Source organism: Lissotriton helveticus, chromosome 8 (genome assembly GCF_964261635.1).
Source record: "Lissotriton helveticus chromosome 8, aLisHel1.1, whole genome shotgun sequence".
NCBI lineage: Eukaryota > Metazoa > Chordata > Amphibia > Caudata > Salamandridae > Lissotriton > Lissotriton helveticus.
The window spans coordinates 1,472,489,052-1,472,510,197 of record NC_136069.1 but is presented as its reverse complement, the minus strand read 5'-3'; the positions used below and the strand labels follow the sequence as shown (position 1 = coordinate 1,472,510,197).

Sequence of the window (21,146 nt, the reverse complement as noted above, 5' to 3'; positions counted from 1 at the left end):
TCATGTGGATTGGCTGTGAGATTGCTGTGCGCGTGAGTGATGCACCTCACTAGAACCACTCGACGCAGACCCTAAACAGTGCCACGAAGAGGCAAAGTTAGATGGAAAAGTTGCAAATCAAGTGCCTATTCTGGAAAACCTGTGGCTCTAGACTCCACACACATTGATGCTCAGAGTGGAGATTCGATTAGTTACAGAAAATTACAGATTCCTAGGTCATTCTTTTGTAGTTGTATGGGCCTATAGGACCCCTCCCAGTGATTAAGTGGACTTGCTTTGCAAAACTAAAAGGCAGGAGAAATTAAAATGAAGGGTGCAAAGCTATCCATAATACAATATGTCCCTTTACTGATGAAGGAGCGACCTATGGATTAACAGACACTCTCTGACTCCAGAGGATCAACTATGACCCTTACTTAGAAAATCCACTTAAGCTGGGTTCATGTCTATTGCTTAATGTCTAGGAAAAGCACCAATGCTATTCTAGTTTCAACATTACACCACTCTATATCCACATTAGCATCCCGTTATACACATTTTTCCCTGGCAAGTATGTTCTATCCATATGTAAAGTGCTACCGCAATGCCGGCATCAATATTTCTTAGGCACATAAATTATAATGGTCATGGCAGTTTCCACATTTTCTTGGTATACTACGCCCATTGCCATGCCACTTCCCACATTGAATAGATATGCCGATCACACATTTAAATTTAAATTCCAGAGCTCCATTCTCTTACATTGTTCCGAACAGAGCTTAATTTCCCCACCATGTACAATAACCATGGAGATGCCGATTTCCCCATTATCCTGGTCTATAAAGAACTGTTGTAGCACCTCTTTCCACATTAACCAGGTACATCAGATACCAATGCTACCCAATCCCCATGATTCACTAGTATTTAATTCTCTTTTGCCAGGACTATGCACTTCTTCCACTTTTCCAAGCTGGAAGAGCTGATCTTCTTTTGCAGCCATTGCCAAATACGTTTCTTGTGGATATTGTGCATAGAGAGAAGACTTGGGCCACCTCACACCAGGTGCTATTTGATGTATTCATCAGAAGCAGATTGTAGCTCAGCCCGTTCAGTCCTCTACTTGTGGACTATATCGGGTCCTTAATCGGATGTCTAGTTGGAGCACTACCGATTGACTAACATCTGGTTGTTCCTGCCTAAAATAATGAGATACCTTGAAATCGCACTGTCTTTCAGCCCACTTGCTCCCCAGTCCTTTTGTTTAGTTGGGTTGTGAGACAAGAGGGAAAATGGGCTTAGACTTCGGGGTGATGGGATAAATGTGTGCTTTCAGTGCTTTGATTGCACTCACCCTGCCCAGGCCTGATAAAATCCCGCCATGTTTAATTCCTGTGTCCCACCTGACTTGATCAGCTTTGCAGTCTCCAACTAATACGACCTACCAAAAAACACCCTCACAGTTACTGTCCACTGGTTGTTCCTGTGGAGATGGCAAAAAAATGAATGGCCTAGGGACTTAGCTTTCCAGAGTAGTCGAAAATGTACAGTCATTGTATGTGTTGTACCTATTCTATGGAATATAACTATATCAGATTTTTACCCACTGCTATTAATTAAAAACTGTTGATGTATACTTAGCAATTCACAATCAGAATACATTTAGTTACCTTGATGTGGAAAAGTCACAATTTGGAATTGTATGAAAAACTGTATTTCGGTCATATGAACAACAGATTTGCTCTAGATCAACTTTGATTCTATTAATCTTTGTTAGGCAAATGATTTGTAAACTATTTAGCAATACACTATGCTAGTAATTCAAAGACAGGCATATTTTCAGTGAGAGCAACATTATTTTTTTAACTAGTTGCTTTAATAATCATCTTAAGAAATTCGTATGTGTGTTTCTGGTTCACTCATGGAGGTCACTTTCCTTTCCATTAATGCAGGCAAAGGATTCTGGAAAACCCCAGCTGGCCTCCCAGTCCTACATCCGGATCCGCGTGATTGAAGAAAGTATTCACAAACCCACTGCCATTCCACTGGAGATCTTTATAGTCACAATGGAAGATGACTTTCCTGGTGGCGTCATAGGGAAGATTCACGCAACCGATCAAGATGTGTATGACGCACTTACGTACACGCTCAGGTCGGCACAGAAGAGTTTGTTCAAGGTCAACAGCCATGATGGAAAGATCATTGCTCTGGGAGGTCTTGATAGTGGCAAATATGTGTTGAATGTTTCTGTCAGCGATGGCCGCTTCCACGTGCCAGTGGATATCACGGTCCATGTGGAGCAACTGATCCAGGAGATGTTGCTCAACGCTGTCACCATCCGCTTTGAAAACGTGTCCCCTGAAGACTTTGTTGGTCTCCACATGCATGCGTTCAGGCGCTCCCTCCGGAACGCAGTTCTCATCCAGAAACAGGACAGCCTCCATATCATCAGCATCCAGCCGGTAGCGGCCACCAGTCAGCTAGACATGTTGCTCGCTGTGCAGATGAGCAACAGTGGATTTTACAAACCTGCCTACTTGATTCAAAAGCTGGCAAGCGCAAGAAGGCATTTGGAAAATGTGATTCGTATCTCGGCCATCTTGGAGAAGAATTGCTCTGGACTTGACTGCCAGGAGCAGCACTGTGAGCAGACTCTGTCTATAGATTCACACTCGCTGATGACCTACAGCACGGCTCGTATCAGCTTTGTTAGCCCACGCTTCTACAGGAATGTGCGGTGCACATGCAATGGTACGTACATATTTCCAATTGCGCTTGTGATCTAAAAGTAAAATTATGTATCACCCTGATTCTAATGAGAATTTTCAAGGTCTGCGTATTGGTAAGAGGTTTGGCTTCTTCAATAGGAAGGGGAGCGCGAAGGGGGAGGAAGGGCATTGGTGTGAACTTTTCTCTTCCAACTGGGCTAGAATAGTGATGTCCTTCAGAGCTTGTAAATACAAGCCCAAGGCAACCCAGGGCTGCTAGTCGCACAGCAATTGGGCAAAACGCCTCTGTAATTTAAATGGAATTTTTTCACAAGTATTCAAATTTCAGATTAACATTTATTTTTCAAAGAAAAGTTATCTTTCTCTTCCACATTATACATCAAAATTATATTTGTGTCTACTTATTTCACAAAATATTCATGGTCAAAAACATGGAGCACTTGAAAATGTTAACACAACATATTTTCAATCCAAGTAAAATTATAATAACGATTCATCAGTAATTGAAATTCAAAAAGCAAAACCCAATGCGTATTGGTAAGAGGTTTGGCTTCTTCAATAGGAAGGGGAGCGCGAAGGGGGAGGAAGGGCATTGGTGTGAACTTTTCTCTTCCAACTGGGCTAGAATAGTGATGTCCTTCAGAGCTTGACACATTTGTAGAGATCGGATGTCTAACAAGTCACTGTGTTTCTGTAATATTCAGCATATGGTTTATTGAAGGTGTTGGGAATAAAGACTCAGCTGTGACATCCTGGTCCAGATATCCTCAAATATACCATCTTAGATTTAGAATAAGCAGCTTGTTAACTTACTCAATGATATACCCATCTTGTGTCAAAGCTCCGAGTGTCTATTTTTGTTTTCTGTGTCTCTATGAAGGTAATTTTTTTCTTCTACTTTTTTATCTAGTTAGTTTTTATATATTCAGCTTTCTCCTTCATCTCATTTTACCCATGTAAAATACGTCTTATTTTTCCAGTTCTGCTGCACTTTACATTGTTACTATCTCTCTTAGAAAATAACCAGCCTTCTGTCTGTGTCACCATGTTAAATAAAATAATTTGTTACATATACTAGTATGTTCCTTAAAAGGTGTAGTGAAATAGAACCATCAAGTGTTTCTAGTTCACACTATATAAAATAAATAGATAGATAAATAAATTCATAAATAAGTAGATACATAAATAAATACATTCATTGATTAATTAAAATAAATAAAGAGTGGTATGATCCAGGTGTGTCAAAGGCCAGCAAAGGTGCCAGAGCAAGCTCTCCTGCTTGAACACTCTGGTTTCCCCTTACACCTCCAGTCGGCATCACACTGAACTCCTTGGTTTCTATCTGCCTTTTCTTCCCAAATCCCCTGCACTAGCAGCTCATTCTCTGCCAGCTGAGTCAAGTTGTTGGGTCCCTGGACTGACCGAGTCCATAAAACAGTGTCAACCCCCTACCCCTACCCTCATCAGCACTATCAGTAAACTAGCCAGAGTCTCTTTGACTGTCTCAACGAAGAAAGTTAGAAAGCCTGTTGGGGCAGAGGTGGGGCGGAAAGCACAGTGATGGGACAGAGTCAAGATGGATAGGTACATGGAAGGAAGGAAGGAAGAGTCGACAGGGCCACTTGTCTCCTGTCCTTATTGTGATAGGTACAGGCACAGAGCAGTAACCGGTGGTTAAAATCTTTTGTCTTGCCCAACTAATTTTCTTGAGTCATCGGGATTTCCACTTATTACTCACAGCTCTGTTCATTTTAGCAAGATGAGCGAATGTGCAGGGTTATTGTAGAAACAACTTCCAGTTGTGCATAGGAAAAACAGCCATTATTGAACGCAGAGATCTTTCTTGTCTAATCATTGAGATACACGTTTGGGTGAGCGTCTGTCAATGCTTAATTTGTGAAAGATTAAGTGCTGGACCAATATTTTTGGGTCAGAAGATGCGGCCGGCACTCTGGAAGCTCATTGTGCTAAATACCAAGTGTTAGACCTCGCATCTTTTGCGTGATTCCCCAGTCTTTTTGCTTCTGGCCTCCTTTTTTTTTTACTACATTTCGTTTTTGCTGGTTTTAGGACTCTGGGCACTTTACCACTGCTAACCAGTGCTGAAGTGCAAGAGTTCCCTGTGTAAAAGGTATTGGTGATTGGGTTATCCAAGATTGGCATATTTAATTTACTAGTAGGTCACTAGTAAAGTCCGCCAGGTGTGCCCAGTGCCTGTAAATCAAATGCTACTAGTGTGCCATCAACATTGTTTGTGCCACCAATATGAGTAGCCCTGAAAACATGTATCAGACCGGCCACTGTAGTATCTGTGTGTGCAGTGTCAAACTGACATTTCGAGCTGGCAAGTGTACGCACTTGCCAGGCTCAAACCTTCCCTTTTACTACATGTAAGTCACCACTAAGGAAGGCCCCAGGTAGCCCCATGGGCAGGGTGCAGTGTATTTAAAAGGTTGGACATGTAAATAGTGAAATACTGCTAATTTAGTTATTCTCTCCCATAGGGTGACATGGGGATTGACTTGAAATATCTTTTAAGTATAATTTCACAGAGGGAGTAGATAGGGATTTGGAGTTTGTGGTCTCCGATCTCACAATTTAAAAATACATCTTTCTTGGATTTTAAATTGCGAGCTTGAAAATGCCATTTTTATTGTCCATCATCTGTTCTTATTGCATTTGTTGCCCTAAGTGGGAAGGGTATGCCCAGAAGTGGATTACGTGCTCGCTACGCCACCAGATTCAAGCTAGCCTGGCTGATGAGGGGTGTTACCCCAAACCGGTCCCAGGATGCTTGTTTCTGGTCCAGGGAAGACCTGGTCTGGTAGTTAGGGCTGGACTGTTCCTTTGGGTAACAGGGTCAAGACTGATTTGCATATGGCTGGGTCTTAACTGGTATAGTGTGCCTAGCAAAATAAAACAATGGATTTAACCCAGATCTGTGACTGGGGGTGAGTGTTTGTTTAATTCAGCATTCTGTCCATTATCTGTTCTTTTTGCACTTTTAGAAAGTGGGCATTTCTTGCTTAACCACTCTGTGCTTCTGCCTGTCTGTAGAATACACGTCTGGGTTGACTGACAGTTGGGATCTTGTGCAGTCACCCTATATAGCCACAAAAAGCGAGCTGAGAGCCCCTGACTGCCACGGATCAAGCGTGATGTCTGCAGCGCTAGGACGCCTGAGGGTAGCTACCGCGATATATAAATGGTCTTTTCATTTAATTTAATTTCATTTCAGATGTGCCTAGCATATCCGGATCGCAATTCACCAGGCTGATGGGCCTTCCTGAGCTACAGTAGTTGGAGGTGTTGTTACCTGAGCTGAATTGGGCTGTGCCTGTCCTCACACAAAGCTGTCTCCACCCCCTGTAGTGTGTCTGGAGCCAGGTCAGGGAGAGGCAGGGTCTTGTGCACTACAAAGAATTGCCTTTGAAGTGTGCCTACTTCAAAGGCAGAAAGGGGTGTAAGTATTTTATCTCTGACACCCCAAAATCAGAACACTTCTGGACTAAGGTCATTCTGCCAGGAAGACGAGATGGATGCTGTAGGATGGACTGCCACTCTGCCTGTTGCTTTTTATGCTGGCCTGCTGCTTGCTGCTTCTGTCCTGAGAGTGACTGGACTGGACTTTGCTTTCTGTATCCTGCTTCCAAGGTTCTTGTGCGTGCTTGCCATCTGTTAAGAAGGCTCAGGGTCATCAAAGACTTCACCTACCAGTGCCTGCATTCTTTTTCTGAGAGCCATTACTTGTCCAGTGGTGCTAAATCCAATTACTGGGCCCTTGGAAGTGTAATCTTGCTGGAAAATCCATGCATTGACTCTCAGTGCCTGTTTTCTTGCTGCAGCACCTGTAGTGTGGTTGAAGAATTGACGCAGCACTAGGGGTGGGCGTAGTACTCCGCTCCGTCCACAGAGTTTGTGTAGTGTTGCCTACTTCGCGATTCACAAAGTAGGCGTAGTAGGCAACACTACGCACACGCCATGGAGGAGCGAAGTTGCCTGCCACACGCCTCCCTCCCGCCCTCTTCTAAATGCCCTTAATGTAATTTTGAAACATTATAAAACTAGAAAACGACTTACCTGCGATGCAGCGTCCCGGGGCTCCCTCTTCCTCATATCTTGCCAAGTTCTCGCATGCGTATTTGTCAGGAAGAAGTCGGCAAGATACCAGGAAGGGGAAGCCCCGGGACGCCGCATCGCAGGTAAGTCGTTTTCTAGTTTTAGAATGTGTTAAAATTATATTAAGGGCATTTAGAAGAGGGCAGGAGGGAGGGGTGTGGCACATAGTGGGGCTACGCGAAGTGTGTGGGTGTGTGTAGATTCCCCCCACTTCGTGGTGCTTCGCGTAGCCCCACTACGCAACTACGCCCAGGGTTACGCAGCACCTGCTTTGAGCTGAAAAATCAAGACAGCACGAGTCCCGAGCACAGTGTAATCAAAGTCCATGGCACCCGCTCCAACTCCAAGGCCGCACCTCCTTCGCCAATGGAGAATTGACGCAATGCTTGTTTCGCGGCTGTGAAATCAATGCAGCACCTGCATTGCCATCACCGCATTGATGCAACCTGTCTGGATTTTTTACGCATTGTCCCTCAACGCTGTCTCTTCATCGGCGTCGCATCGCTGTAAGGAACAACAGAGGCCTCGTGCCCAGAGACCCACACATCATCTCCCCTTCCAGTAAGGAACCGACATATCACCTCCCCTGACAGTAAGGAACCAACACATCATCTCCCCTGACAGTAAGGAACCGACACATCACCTCCCCTGACAGTAAGGAACCAAAACATCATCTCCCCTGACAGTAAGGAACCAACACATCTCCTCCCCTGGCAGTAAGGAACCAACGCAACACCTCCTCTGCAGAGTAAGGAACCGACACATTACTTTGCTTTTCCGGTGCCTCGCCTCCACTGTGCCTGTTTTATTTTTCATTTTTGACGCATCTAAGGTACTTTGTGCTAAAAAGAACTCATCCATTGATTTCTATGGACTAAACTTATTTAACCTTTTAAAAGTGATATCTTGACTTGTATATGTTGAAGTTTTGTTGTTTTGGTCTTTTTTTACTCAGATAAATATGGGCTATTTTTCTTAAACTGGGGTGGACTCCTTTTGTAGTGTTTTCACTGTATTACTGTGTGCATATGTATACATGCTTTACACATTGCCTCTGAGATAAGCCTGACTGCTCATGCCAAGCTACCAAGGGGGTGAGCAGGGGTTATTTTAGCTGTGTGACTCCCTTATCCTGACTAGAGTGAGAGTCCCTACCTGGACAGGGTACAACCAACTGCCAACTAGAGACCCCATTTCTAACACCAAGGATTTCTTATCTTGATTCCACTTGATGCCTCTCTAATCCACCACTGGACAATCCCTCCATCTTTATATCACTCTTACAGGTTCTTTTTCATCCCTGTTTTCTCCCTCTGTTGCTGTTTTATCATCTTTCTCCTCTGTCTTTCCACTTTTTGTGTTTTTCTATCAAAGTCTATTGAGGAAAAATAAGCACAGGTCCCCATAAATAAGCGCTAGGGGGCCACACTTGAAACCACTGACTCAAATTAAGCCCTTGCGTTCTGCATAAACATTGCAGTACAAATTCGTCATCTTCCTCTCATTAGTAGGGCTTGTATTTCAGCTTAGAGCAGTATTTTAAGAAGACGTACTGTACCATTACAGTCATTACACAACCATTATTTTCACATAATTTGCTCTAGAGAGGCAGCAGATGTGGGATTGTAGTCTAACGATAATGTAAATGAATGATTGGTTTGTGCCTGACATTGTCAAGGTGACTGCTGAGTGCTTTGTTCTGGCAGCTGAAGTCTTAATGTGCAGATCCCGAGAGGCAGAACTAGAACAGGTATTTAGCTGTTCCTTGGAGTCAGCTAGATCAAGTATACCTTTCGTGCAAGTGTGGGGTTGAGCACGGTGGATGACTTCCACATGTTTCTTCCTGCGTCTGGGAGATCTCAGAAGTTGTGCATCTTTGAATCTGGGGCACCTAAGTTCAGAGTATCTCCTTACCTTTCCCACCAAGAACTACAAGTGACCTTCTGTTTATGCAAAAATGGGCCCTTTTTTGAGGGCTCGAAGAAAGAAAACATTTGCCTAGTGCTGCTGAGTCGGCAAAGTTGTATTTCTCAAAAAAGTATTTTCAAATATATTCATGAACAGAATGGCTCAATTATTCTGTATGTGTAACACCGATGCATGTGTTTGCTGGGGAAAAGAAAGATTCTAATGCATTTCAGATTTTAATGTATTTTAGTACTATTGTAATATATCCAAATAGCATGTTGCTTTTCCCACCACATCCATTTCACTTTCTGTTTTTTATGATGTACACAAACCAGCAAATGAAATAGTCCAGAGAGCCACGTTCAGGGCACAAGTCCTAAACAAGCATTGGAAATGCAATAGGGCTCGCATTAGGAAAGTTTGAGCTATTGGTCTTATAAATGATTTTTTTTTTATTTATGTGTTATTTTTTTAAATAGCTAAATTATTAGCTTTTTCATTTACAATGCCAATAGTTATAACTTTCGCAAACACCTATAGCATTTGTAATGCAACATGTTTTGTATTTACGTGACTTAGATGTTTTGATATTACAAATAACAGTGGCTTTTAATTTTTTTAAATAATTGATACTTAAATAGTTTATTTAATTTGTAATGGCAATAGCTTAAACTTTTGTAAATAACTTTTGTGAAGATTATGTTCAGTGTTTTTTATTGTGACGAAAATCCAAGAACAGAAGTGAAATATTAACATCTTTTTGTGATTTGTAATAAAGCATGAAAGCTTGAAAACAGCTTGAAACATTGAAAGAACATATTTGAACCAGCGATGCTGTGGTTGCGCTGAGTGATGCTGTGGTTGCGCTGAGTGATGCTGTGGCGCTGAGTGATGCTGTGGTGGTGCTGAGTGATGCTGTGGTTGCGCTGAGTGGTGTGTGTATCGGTGGAGCTTAGTGGGTGCATTGGTGGAGCTGTGTGGTGGGTGCATTGGTGGAGCTTAGTTGGAGCATTGGTGGAGCTGTGCGGTGGGTGCATCGGTGGAGCTGTGTGGTGGGTGCCTCGGCGGAGCTGTGTGGTGGGTGCATCGATGGAGCTCGGTGGTGGGTGCATCTGTGGAGCTGTGTGGTGGGTGCATCGGTGGAGCTGTGTGGTGGGTGCTTCGGTGGAGCTGTGTGGTGGGTGCATTGGTGGAGCTTAGTTGGAGAATTGGTGGAGCTGTGTGGTGGGTGCATCGGTGGAGCTGTGTGGTGGGTGCCTCGGCGCAGCTGTGTGGTGGGTGCATCGGTGGAGCTGGGTGGTGGGTGCATCGGTGGAGCTGTGTGGCGGGTGCTTCGGTGGAGCTGTGTGGTGGGTGCTTCAGTGGAGCTGTGTGGTGGGTGCTTCAGTGGAGCTGTGTGGTGGGTGTATCTGTGGAGCTGTGTGGTGGGTGCCTCAGTGGAGATGTGTGGTGGGTGCATCGGTGGAGCTGTGTGGTGGGTGCATCGGTGGAGCTGTGTGGTGGGTGCCTTGGTGGAGCTGTATGGTGGGTGCCTCGGTGGAGCTGTGTGGTGGGTGCATCGGTGGAGCTGTGTGGTGGGTGCATCGGTGGAGCTGTGTTGGTGGAGCTGTGTGGTGGGTGCATCGGTGGAGCTGGGTGGTGGGTGCATCGGTGGAGCCGTGTCGGTGGAGCTGTGTGGTGGGTGCATCGGTGGAGCTGGGTGGTGGCTGCATCGGTGGAGCTGTGTGGTGGGTGCATCGGTGGAGCTGTGTGGTGGGTGCATCGGTGGAGCTGTGTGGTGGGTGCCTCGGTGGAGCTGTGTGCTGGGTGCATCGGTGGAGCTGTGTGGTGGGTGCATCGGTGGAGTTTTGTAGGTGGAGCTCTGTGGTGGGTGCATCGGTGAAGCTGTGTGGTGGGTGCATCGGTGGAGCTTAGTGGGTGCATTGGTGGAGCTGTGTGGTGGGTGCATTTGTGGAGCTTAGTTGGAGCATCGGTGGAGCTGTGTGGTGGGTGCATTGGTGGAGCTGTGCGGTGAGTGCATCCGAGGAGCTGTGTGGTGGGTGCATCAGAGGAGCTGTGTGGTGGGTGCATCGGTGGAGCTGTGTCGGTGGAGCTGTGTGCTGGGTGATCGTTGGAGCTGGGTGGTGGATGCATCGGTGGAGCTGTCTGGTGGGTGCATCGGTGGAGCTGTGTAGTGGGTGCATCTGTTGAGCTGTGTGGTGGGTGCCTCGGTGGAGCTGTGTGGTGGGTGCATAGGTGGAGCTGTGTGGTGGGTGCATAGGTGGAGCTGTGTGGTGGGTGCATCGGTGGAGCTGTGTGGTGGGTGCGTCCGAGGAGCTGTGTGGTGGGTGCATCAGAGGAGCTGTGTGGTGGGTGCATCGGTGGAGCTGTGTCGGTGGAGCTGTGTGCTGGGTGATCGTTGGAGCTGGGTGGTGGGTGCATCGGTGGAGCTGTCTGGTGGGTGCATCGGTGGAGCTGTGTAGGTGGAGCTGTGTGGTGGGTGCATCTGTTGAGCTGTGTGGTGGGTGCCTCGGTGGAGCTGTGTGGTGGGGGCATAGTTGGAGCTGTGTGGTGGGTGCATAGGTGGAGCTGTGTGGTGGGTGCATCGGTGGAGCTGTGTGGTAGGTGCATCGGTGGAGCTGTGTGGTAGGTGCCTCGGTGGAGCTGTGTGGTGGGTGCCTCGGTGGAGCTGTGTGGTGGGTGCATCGGTGGAGCTGTGTGGTGGGTGCATCGGTGGAGCTGTGTGGTGGGTGCCTTGGTGGAGCTGTATGGTGGGTGCCTCGGTGGAGCTGTGTGGTGGGTGCATCGGTGGAGCTGTGTGGTGGGTGCATCGGTGGAGCTGTGTTGGTGGAGCTGTGTGGTGGGTGCATCGGTGGAGCTGGATGGTGGGTGCATCGGTGGAGCCGTGTCGGTGGAGCTGTGTGGTGGGTGCATCGGTGGAGCTGGGTGGTGGCTGCATCGGTGGAGCTGTGTGGTGGGTGCATCGGTGGAGCTGTGTGGTGGGTGCATCGGTGGAGCTGTGTGGTGGGTGCCTCGGTGGAGCTGTGTGCTGGGTGCATCGGTGGAGCTGTGTGGTGGGTGCATCGGTGGAGTTGTGTAGGTGGAGCTCTGTGGTGGGTGCATCAGTGAAGCTGTGTGGTGGGTGCATCGGTGGAGCTTAGTGGGTGCATTGGTGGAGCTGTGTGGTGGGTGCATTTGTGGAGCTTAGTTGGAGCATCGGTGGAGCTGTGTGGTGGGTGCATTGGTGGAGCTGTGCGGTGAGTGCATCCGAGGAGCTGTGTGGTGGGTGCATCAGAGGAGCTGTGTGGTGGGTGCATCGGTGGAGCTGTGTCGGTGGAGCTGTGTGCTGGGTGATCGTTGGAGCTGGGTGGTGGATGCATCGGTGGAGCTGTCTGGTGGGTGCATCGGTGGAGCTGTGTGGTGGGTGCATCTGTTGAGCTGTGTGGTGGGTGCCTCGGTGGAGCTGTGTGGTGGGTGCATAGGTGGAGCTGTGTGGTGGGTGCATAGGTGGAGCTGTGTGGTGGGTGCATCGGTGGAGCTGTGTGGTGGGTGCGTCCGAGGAGCTGTGTGGTGGGTGCATCAGAGGAGCTGTGTGGTGGGTGCATCGGTGGAGCTGTGTCGGTGGAGCTGTGTGCTGGGTGATTGTTGGAGCTGGGTGGTGGGTGCATCGGTGGAGCTGTCTGGTGGGTGCATCGGTGGAGCTGTGTAGGTGGAGCTGTGTGGTGGGTGCATCTGTTGAGCTGTGTGGTGGGTGCCTCGGTGGAGCTGTGTGGTGGGGGCATAGTTGGAGCTGTGTGGTGGGTGCATAGGTGGAGCTGTGTGGTGGGTGCATCGGTGGAGCTGTGTGGTAGGTGCATCGGTGGAGCTGTGTGGTAGGTGCCTCGGTGGAGCTGTGTGGTGGGTGCCTCGGTGGAGCTGTGTGGTGGGTGCATCGGTGGAGCTGTGTGGTGGGTGCATCGGTGGAGCTGTGTGGTGGGTGCATCGGTGGAGCTGTGGGGTGGGTGCATCGGTGGAGCTGTGTGGTGGGTGCCTCGGTGGAGCTGTGTGGTGGGTGCATCGGTGGAGCTGTGTGGTGGGGGCATCTGTGGAGCTGTGTGGTGGGTGCATCGGTGGAGCTGTGTCGGTGGAGCTGTGTGGTGGGTGCATCGGTGGAGCTGTGTGGTGGGTGCATCAGTGGAGCTGTGTGGTGGGTGCATTGGTGGAGCTGGGTGGTGGCTGCATCGGTGGAGCTGTGTGGTGGGTGCATCAGTGGAGCTGTGTGGTGGGTGCATCGGTGGAGCTGGGTGGTGGGTGCATAGGTGGAGCTGTGTGGTGGGTGCATAGGTGGAGCTGTGTGGTGGGTGCATCGGTGGAGCTGTGTGGTGGGTGCGTCCGAGGAGCTGTGTGGTGGGTGCATCAGAGGAGCTGTGTGGTGGGTGCATCGGTGGAGCTGTGTCGGTGGAGCTGTGTGCTGGGTGATCGTTGGAGCTGGGTGGTGGGTGCATCGGTGGAGCTGTCTGGTGGGTGCATCGGTGGAGCTGTGTAGGTGGAGCTGTGTGGTGGGTGCATCTGTTGAGCTGTGTGGTGGGTGCCTCGGTGGAGCTGTGTGGTGGGGGCATAGTTGGAGCTGTGTGGTGGGTGCATAGGTGGAGCTGTGTGGTGGGTGCATCGGTGGAGCTGTGTGGTAGGTGCATCGGTGGAGCTGTGTGGTAGGTGCCTCGGTGGAGCTGTGTGGTGGGTGCCTCGGTGGAGCTGTGTGGTGGGTGCATCGGTGGAGCTGTGTGGTGGGTGCATCGGTGGAGCTGTGGGGTGGGTGCATCGGTGGAGCTGTGTGGTGGGTGCATCGGTGGAGCTGTGGGGTGGGTGCATCGGTGGAGCTGTGTGGTGGGTGCCTCGGTGGAGCTGTGTGGTGGGTGCATCGGTGGAGCTGTGTGGTGGGGGCATCTGTGGAGCTGTGTGGTGGGTGCATCGGTGGAGCTGTGTCGGTGGAGCTGTGTGGTGGGTGCATCGGTGGAGCTGTGTGGTGGGTGCATCAGTGGAGCTGTGTGGTGGGTGCATCAGTGGAGCTGGGTGGTTGGGGAACGGTGAATGATGGGACAGTGTCAATGAGTAAGCCTTGCCAAGCTGTCGAGAGACAGAGAAGCGACGGCGACGATAGAGAGCAGAAGACAGGCAGGCAGACGCCCGCTGAGAGAAGAGAAAGAGGACAGACAATGAGACAGCCAGGCGCGAAAAGCAGAGAGCAAACAGAGAGACAGTCCTGGAGAGGAGGGGGCACTCAGACAGACGGGCACTGAGATCATACAGAGACACAGGCATAACGAGCAGAGGGCTGGCAGAGAGACAGTCCTGGAGAGCAGAGGAAAGTGGAAGAGTACACACCAGACATGAAGACCAGAGTGCAGACAAAGAGACATCTCTGGAGAGCCGAGGGGGGCAGGCAGCCTTGGAGTGCAGACCAAAGGGATGCAGATGGCCTTGACGCCGGCAGAAGAAAGACAGGCAGCCACTGAAGGCAGCGGACGTGCGGTCTGTACGAGCAGCAGACACGGGGGATCTCTGAGGGGAAGACACAGCAGACAATCCGTCAAATGAGATGACTGGCTGGTAACCGGTCAGGGTGAGCGCAGGACAGCTACACAGTCCTAGACAGCAGCGGACAGACTGACAATCACAGACAGACAGTCCTTAGAATAAATGCTCTTATCCACTGAAGCAATAATAAACCTACAAGGAAAGACCAAAGGCCAGCTTAACAGCAGACACAGTGAGAGAGCTTAAAACATACGGACAGAACTGGCAGACCAAAAGACAGACTGAATCACACACACATATATAAACAGATACTTACAACTACTAATCAGAACACACCATGAAGTACAGCCAGAGGAAGAGATAATTAGACACGTAAAGAAACAGTGACGGAGAGATTGCTTTAGATAGGCACAACAGATGTTGAAAAAATAATTGATAGCAAAGCCTGAGATAAATACTGACACCAAAACGCCCTGAGAGAACTGAGGGACACCGGTATTAAAACGAGAAAGGCATTCAGGCTGGTACGCATTTAAGGCATACACTAACAGTAGGAAAAGTACCATTGGGAACTACTCGCACAACAAAAAAATTACCTAGAGTTGTGATGTGAAACATTTAAAGAAATGTATTATGCTCGAAGGCAAAATATTGTGTTGAGTACAAAAACATGGCGAAATCAAACAAACCTCTAAAGCAGCAAAGATATACTTCTTGAGCTTTTCATTAACAGTTTCACAAAAGGGTATCAGCACAAAAGAGAAGATTGGGCTATGCAAGCAATCCTGAACCAATACATAAGTGCACGCTTTTCATTTACCAGTCCTTTTCCAAAAAGCCAGCAACTGAAATGATGCCGTCCTATCACGACAAAAACAACACGAATCCCTATAAAGCCCATTAATTACCTCTGCTGCAGTACCATTCATGAGAACTGTTGCTGTGCTGGGGAGGGGGGGCGGGGAGAGGCAAGAAGGGAAGAATAGAGGAGAGTAAGGGTGAGAAGACACACGGGGAGCAGCAGCCTTTGATGTGCCGGCCGGCCGTGGGCAATGAATAATTAGGGGAGGAGAAATGCCAGAGCACACGCTGGGGAAAGCTTGAGGGAGGCTGGGGGCTTTGATGCTGTGCACGCGCTTTTTCACGGGCACAGCAACAAATCGCCCCTTTGGATAAGCTCTGGATAAGCACCAATATGTCTCGACATCTGCAATGCTTGCGCATTGCCAGAGGTCGAGCCCTAAAAACAGAAGTGGGATGACTAACGAAGTTAGGCAGTATGCAAGTGACATCACTGCACGTGACATTGCACGTGGCATTACAGGAAGTGACATCACAGGAAGTGGCATCACAACCCAGGATATACAGGAAGTGACTTCACAAGAAGTGACATCAGATCTTAAGACCTCAGACATATGTTTAACAGGTCTATCATGAGTACATTTGAGCGCATTCCGTGTATACCTGCAAACACTCCTAATTTAGACTGAAAACTCACATTTTTGAAGGCTACACATACAACAATGTTGCCTTTTGTCAATGTGTAGCTTTCTTTACCAAAGGACTGACCAAACTATCTTGGTAAGGCATTAATAATCCATATGCAGCATATTTCCATGTAGATGAAATTGCTTTACCTGCCTGTGCATCTAACGGCTACCTGACGCAAGGTAAAGCATGACAAGGCAATGTGCTGCATTGCTTTCATGTTTTTTTCTAACAAATCTACACAACGCAATTTGTGTGACACTGTAAATCTCAAAATAGATTTTGCATCAGGGCTGTGCCAGAAAAGTGACACAATCCTGACTCAAAATCTGGGCCTCAATGTATACAGTTGTTTTTTTAAACCTCTACCACAAAGCAATTAACAGCAAGGAGAAACATGACAGTAAACCTGATCTGCTTAATTGGTTGCAAAGTCTGAATTTTAAAATATCTTATGGGGTTAATGTACCTGTTGCACAGATCTTTGGGTTCCCAGCAGATCTGAGGGAATAATAATAATGGTAAGATAACTTTGGTGGTTAACACATTGGCTGGAAAGATCTGTGTTTTGTCTAGTGCTCATTTTGACTCAAAGTAGCATAGAGGGTTAATGTGCCTCCTGCAAAGCACATCACATAACATGCAGATGACAGACTTTTATTTTATACAGATAGGTAAGTGGGTTACTACTTTTAACACAGAGATCCTTTTATTACTTGCAGTTCATACATTGTAATGCTTCTAATCTAGCACAGTGAGCTATGAAGGACGATATGTGGCTCCTGCACCTTGCAGCATTTACTGCCTTATGTAACACATCCTGACATTGATGATCACATTTATATGATTTGTTTTCAATGTAATGAGTATGCATTTAGATGAGCAGCACTATAACAGAAATAGAAACATAGAAGGATTTACATTTTATTTTGTGTAAATACTGGAACAGATTAACACAGTTGGCATTATTACAGTGCATGAACATCTCTCATATACAAAGTCAAAAGTGTGCCTCTCTTCAGTATGTGTGAAGTGCTAACAGACTGTGTGGCTTTGTTTACCCTCCACTGCATTTGCATCTAGTTGTGAGTCTCCAGATAGCTCCCAGCCAAGGACACTCCAACAAAAGGAGCTGTTATGGGCCCAGCTGGATTCTGATGAGCTCCATCACATGCACGTTGTTGCTCAGATCCAAAGCAGACAACGTGCAGGGGCAGCTGAATGTGTCCCGGTGTCTGAAAATTACACTTGGACGAGTTCGGCATTTTATAGTGGGGCCCAACTTCTTGGAAGGTTCTACCCTGTGCAGTGGTGGCCGGCATGGCTCGCGGGTGATGGGTGGGGAGGCAAATCTAAAAAATAATCCCAAAAAAAACGTACCTTTCCACCGGGTTCCACGTCTCTGCTCCTGCTCTCTTGTCGAACTCGAGGAACAGGAAGCACAGCCAGGCCCCACTGGCCAATCACAACACTGCAAGCAGCATTGTGATTTGTAAGCACCCAGTCTCCCCTGACCAATTAAATTCTGAGTGTCCTGGTTCGACGCTCAGCTAGGGAATGGGGGCCTGAGTATGTTCTCCATGCAGGCTGTAATGCAGCCTGCATGGAGAACAGGGAAAGTGCGCATAACTGTTTTGGACGGCCCTGGAGGGCCGGCCAAACAGTCATGTGCACTTAGAAGTGGACAAACCACGCCTCCCCTGCCCTGCTCCAAGAGCAGAGCAGCCCTGCCTGCCCGCCGGCAAAGCAGCACAAGCATAAAAAGATAATAATTCAAAGTTATTATCATTTTATGTTTCTACTTTGCTCTGCTTAAAAGCAGTGGGGCGATGCTCCACCACCATAGCGGAGGAGCCGCCACTGACCCTGTGAAAATAGTGGGTGGAAGTCTTCCACCCGTGTGTACTCCCAACAGTAGCGTAACAAAGGCCCCTGCAGCCCCCGCAGTGTTGGGGGGCGAGCTCCGGGGCAGCCCTCAGCACATTACCCTGGCCTGAGCACTCCTGACTAGGTCCGGAGGGGGGCCCTTCCATGTACTTTGCGGGGGGGGGGGGGGGGGACTTCAAGTTTCGTTACAGCATTAACCCCGACCTGTACCTGCCTTGGCCGCATTGCTGGATGAGTCACAGGCAAAATAAAAGACAGTATTTTAGTTTGCTAGCTCAGTGGTTGGTGCCAGTAGACACAGACTCTCATCCCTTCAATGCACATAAAATGAGTGCCAATTCGTTGGCTCAAATTGATAGCTACTTGTGCAGCCCGGAGAAAGTGTGTGGCATTTCGGTTTCTTGTATAGCTTAAATCATGTAACTTGTGAGCACTTCGTGACGCGTTTATTTTGATCAATTTTTATTATTACATATTTTGAGGTATATTACGCTAAACGCTAGAGCCATTTAGCAGGAGTCAAGCAATTCACTGAAAGGCCGGTGGAAGATTCCAGATGCCAAAAGCGCCTTCATAACTCACTGACTCTTCAGTGGCGCTTAACTCTTGGTATTAGATTCTGACCACGCGGCGCTCTGGCTGAGCAGCGACGAACCCGAGCGGCAAATCAGGCGCTCGAATCAGCTAAAACGTGGCAGTGATTGATAGCAAAAGCCAGGGCCTGATTTATTGTTTATGGTTGGAGATTTAATCAGAAGGTAAGGGGCTGTGAAAATGTGCAGAGGAGGGACCCTGAGATCTCAGCAGGATCAGCGCCGGCCGGGGCTGATGTATATTCAGGCCGTCTGCGGGCGGCGCGCCAGGGGATTTATATACATCTTGGCGGCAGTTCAGAGGCCCACTTAAAGGAAGGTGGGAAGAGGAAGTGAGCCGGCGTCGCCAAGAAGGCCCCATAGGAGCGTCCACTTCATCTGGCCACTTACGCAAAGCGCGCCTGCGGAATGACGCACTTACAAACCCTGCCATAGGCTCCCCGACTTTTTTAGGGTGCTGGGGTTCCACTTACACGAATAGCCACTGGGGGAATATATACCAGTTAATGGGACGTACTCCACCCACAGAATGTGGCTCTCGCGCAGCGATGGCGCCGTCAAGGAGTGACCAGAACACATTATCAACACTTTTATTGGGTTTAATCCTGTCAGTGAATACATTCCCTGTACACAGGCCCAAGACTAATGCAAGGTGTGTCTCGCAGCCGTAAATCGCACGCTACAGCGGTACGTGCTAGATTTCAACACGTTTCAGAATCTTCTTGGCAAAAAGTGAGGTTTTCTGCCGAGCAGTTTTCCATTGAAGCGCTGCTTGCACATTTAGACACGGTTTTCATTTTTTTTTTCCTGGCATTTCTCCCAGCGCTCGGTTTGCCTCCTAAAATGGCCACGGTCACACATGATTATAGGATACATTTCATTGTGTGCCAGTGTGTTGTTACATGCTACACAGCTGTTAGCATTTTTAGATGAAAAGAGATAGACTGTCTTTTCCATTTCAGGTATTTGATATGGCGCAGATGTAGCGCCCACGGGAATAAAAGCGCTTTACTCAGAACGTTGTTATGGCAGGAGCGTCTCAAACATTAGGTGCTTTACACATAACAGTGAGGTTGGGTGTATTTCAAACCAAATCAGAGAAACTGTATGGCACAGAGGAGCCAGGTAACATCAGACCACATATTATAAGCGGGAGCTAATGTGTCCACTTTGTTTCAGCAGAAGTCATTGATATTTTTGTTCAGAAACCACTGTTTACATTTTGTCCATGTAGGAAAAATCTGTACATTTTAGCTCAATTGAGCAAAGCCCTGATAACGTAAGCAGTCTGGCTTCTGGGTGTTATGAGGAAGGACATGTAACTTGCAGTACCAGACAGTATATTGATTGTAAAGGTCTTTTACATATTATCATTACCAGGGCTTTAAGTGGGGCGAAAAAACTGGGGGGTCTCTCAAAGGGGCATCACCAGTGTAATTAAGGGCGTGACTTAAAAACACGTGCTTAGCATAGTGTGCCGCCCGACTTGTATTTTGCTGTTTCTGTCATTGCATCTATGATACAACAAGTAACATCATACCTACAACAAGTCAGGACTATTGGCTTTGTCAATGGTTGTTACTTGCATAAGATAAATAAGCAGCAGCTCTGGCTTGTTGTATTTAATATTGTAAAAGCTTTCACTTAAAGCCCTGTTGACACCATGACAATGTCGCTGCTCCTGAGTTTCAACAAGAGAAGAGAAATCCACAGAGAAAATGACTCTCTTTAAAGGATTTTCTTTCCCTTACAAAGCTCATGGCAAGACGTCATGCAGTGACTTCTCCACTAATGTCTTATTACTTACCGGTAATCTTCATTACCCCGATTAGGGTCCTCCCCGTCCCAGTCCTAACAACGTGAGGCAGTCCTGCCTCCACCCAGCCAATCACAACGCCAGTTATTCAAAGGTTACATAAGCCCCTACCGCCATGCCTGTTATCAACAAGACTCCGACACAAACACAGCGGGAGGGCGGGAGGGTACAGGACTGGGACGGGGAGGACCCTAATCGGGGTAATGAAGATTACCGGTAAGTAATAAGACATTACCCCCTCATGGGTCCTCCCCGTCCCAGTCCTAACAACGTGAGGAACTCACAAGCAGAGAACCAACAAAAAAACGCAGGACACCAGGGATCCATGCAGAGTACAAATCAGTAAAGATCAATGAACAGCAACGTCCAAGATGCCAACAGAGAAACACCTCCAGCTGCCAAAGGAAACGGGAAGAACCCACAGGCAAAAAGGCCGGAACAAGCCACAAACCAACCCAATCCGGCAGGAACTCCCAACAGGGAAAAGAAACGAGCAGAGCACCCAAAGCACCAAACACACCCAACCAACGAGCAGAGGTGATGGCCAGCAAAAAAGCCACAGTAACAGACAACCAGAACAAGTCAGCTACCAGCAAGAGCCCAAAAGGGGGCAACATCAGACCCCCCCCCCCAAACAGCAGGCAAAAACCCAAGAAGGTACGATCACAGGAGAGACCGGCCGACGAAGCCGAAAGCCTAGAAGAAACCGACTCACCAAAAGGGGCAAAACCCACCAAGGAGGCTCCAGGACCCCGACAAGCACGAACCGCCGCCCACTGAGAAGACAAAGCGGAAGGGGCAAGGCCCTGTAAAAAAAATAGTCCCGAGAAAATCCAACACAGAGACAGGATCCCCCAGCACAGGAACTACCCAATGGGAAGAACACAAAGAGAAAAAAGAACCCCAAAGACGACCACAGCACCCAAGGGTCGAAGGCCGACGTGACAACGTGATGCCACGAGCCACCACAGAGGAACAGCCCAAAGACGCCAACCACAGCCGCACAAGAGCCAGGCCGTCGGAAGCAAGTGACATCAGGGCAAAAATCAGCTGTGGACCAAAAAGCAGAGCCGGAGACAATGAAGTCCGGCCAAACCCGACCCCCGACAGCAGCAGCAGGAGCGGAAACAAAGACAG

General features: G+C 48.2%; 1 protein-coding gene across 2 annotated transcripts in view; it reads left to right on the top strand.

The window, feature by feature from the left end:
* The window catches only part of FAT3 (FAT atypical cadherin 3), a 741,111-nt gene that overhangs the window by 602,455 nt on the left and 117,510 nt on the right, over positions 1–21,146 (top strand). For both annotated transcript variants that reach the window (XM_078658413.1, XM_078658412.1), the window contains exon 18: positions 1,929–2,727. In XM_078658413.1, coding sequence (XP_078514539.1) covers positions 1,929–2,727 — 799 coding nt within the window. The remainder of the gene's footprint in view (positions 1–1,928; positions 2,728–21,146) is intronic.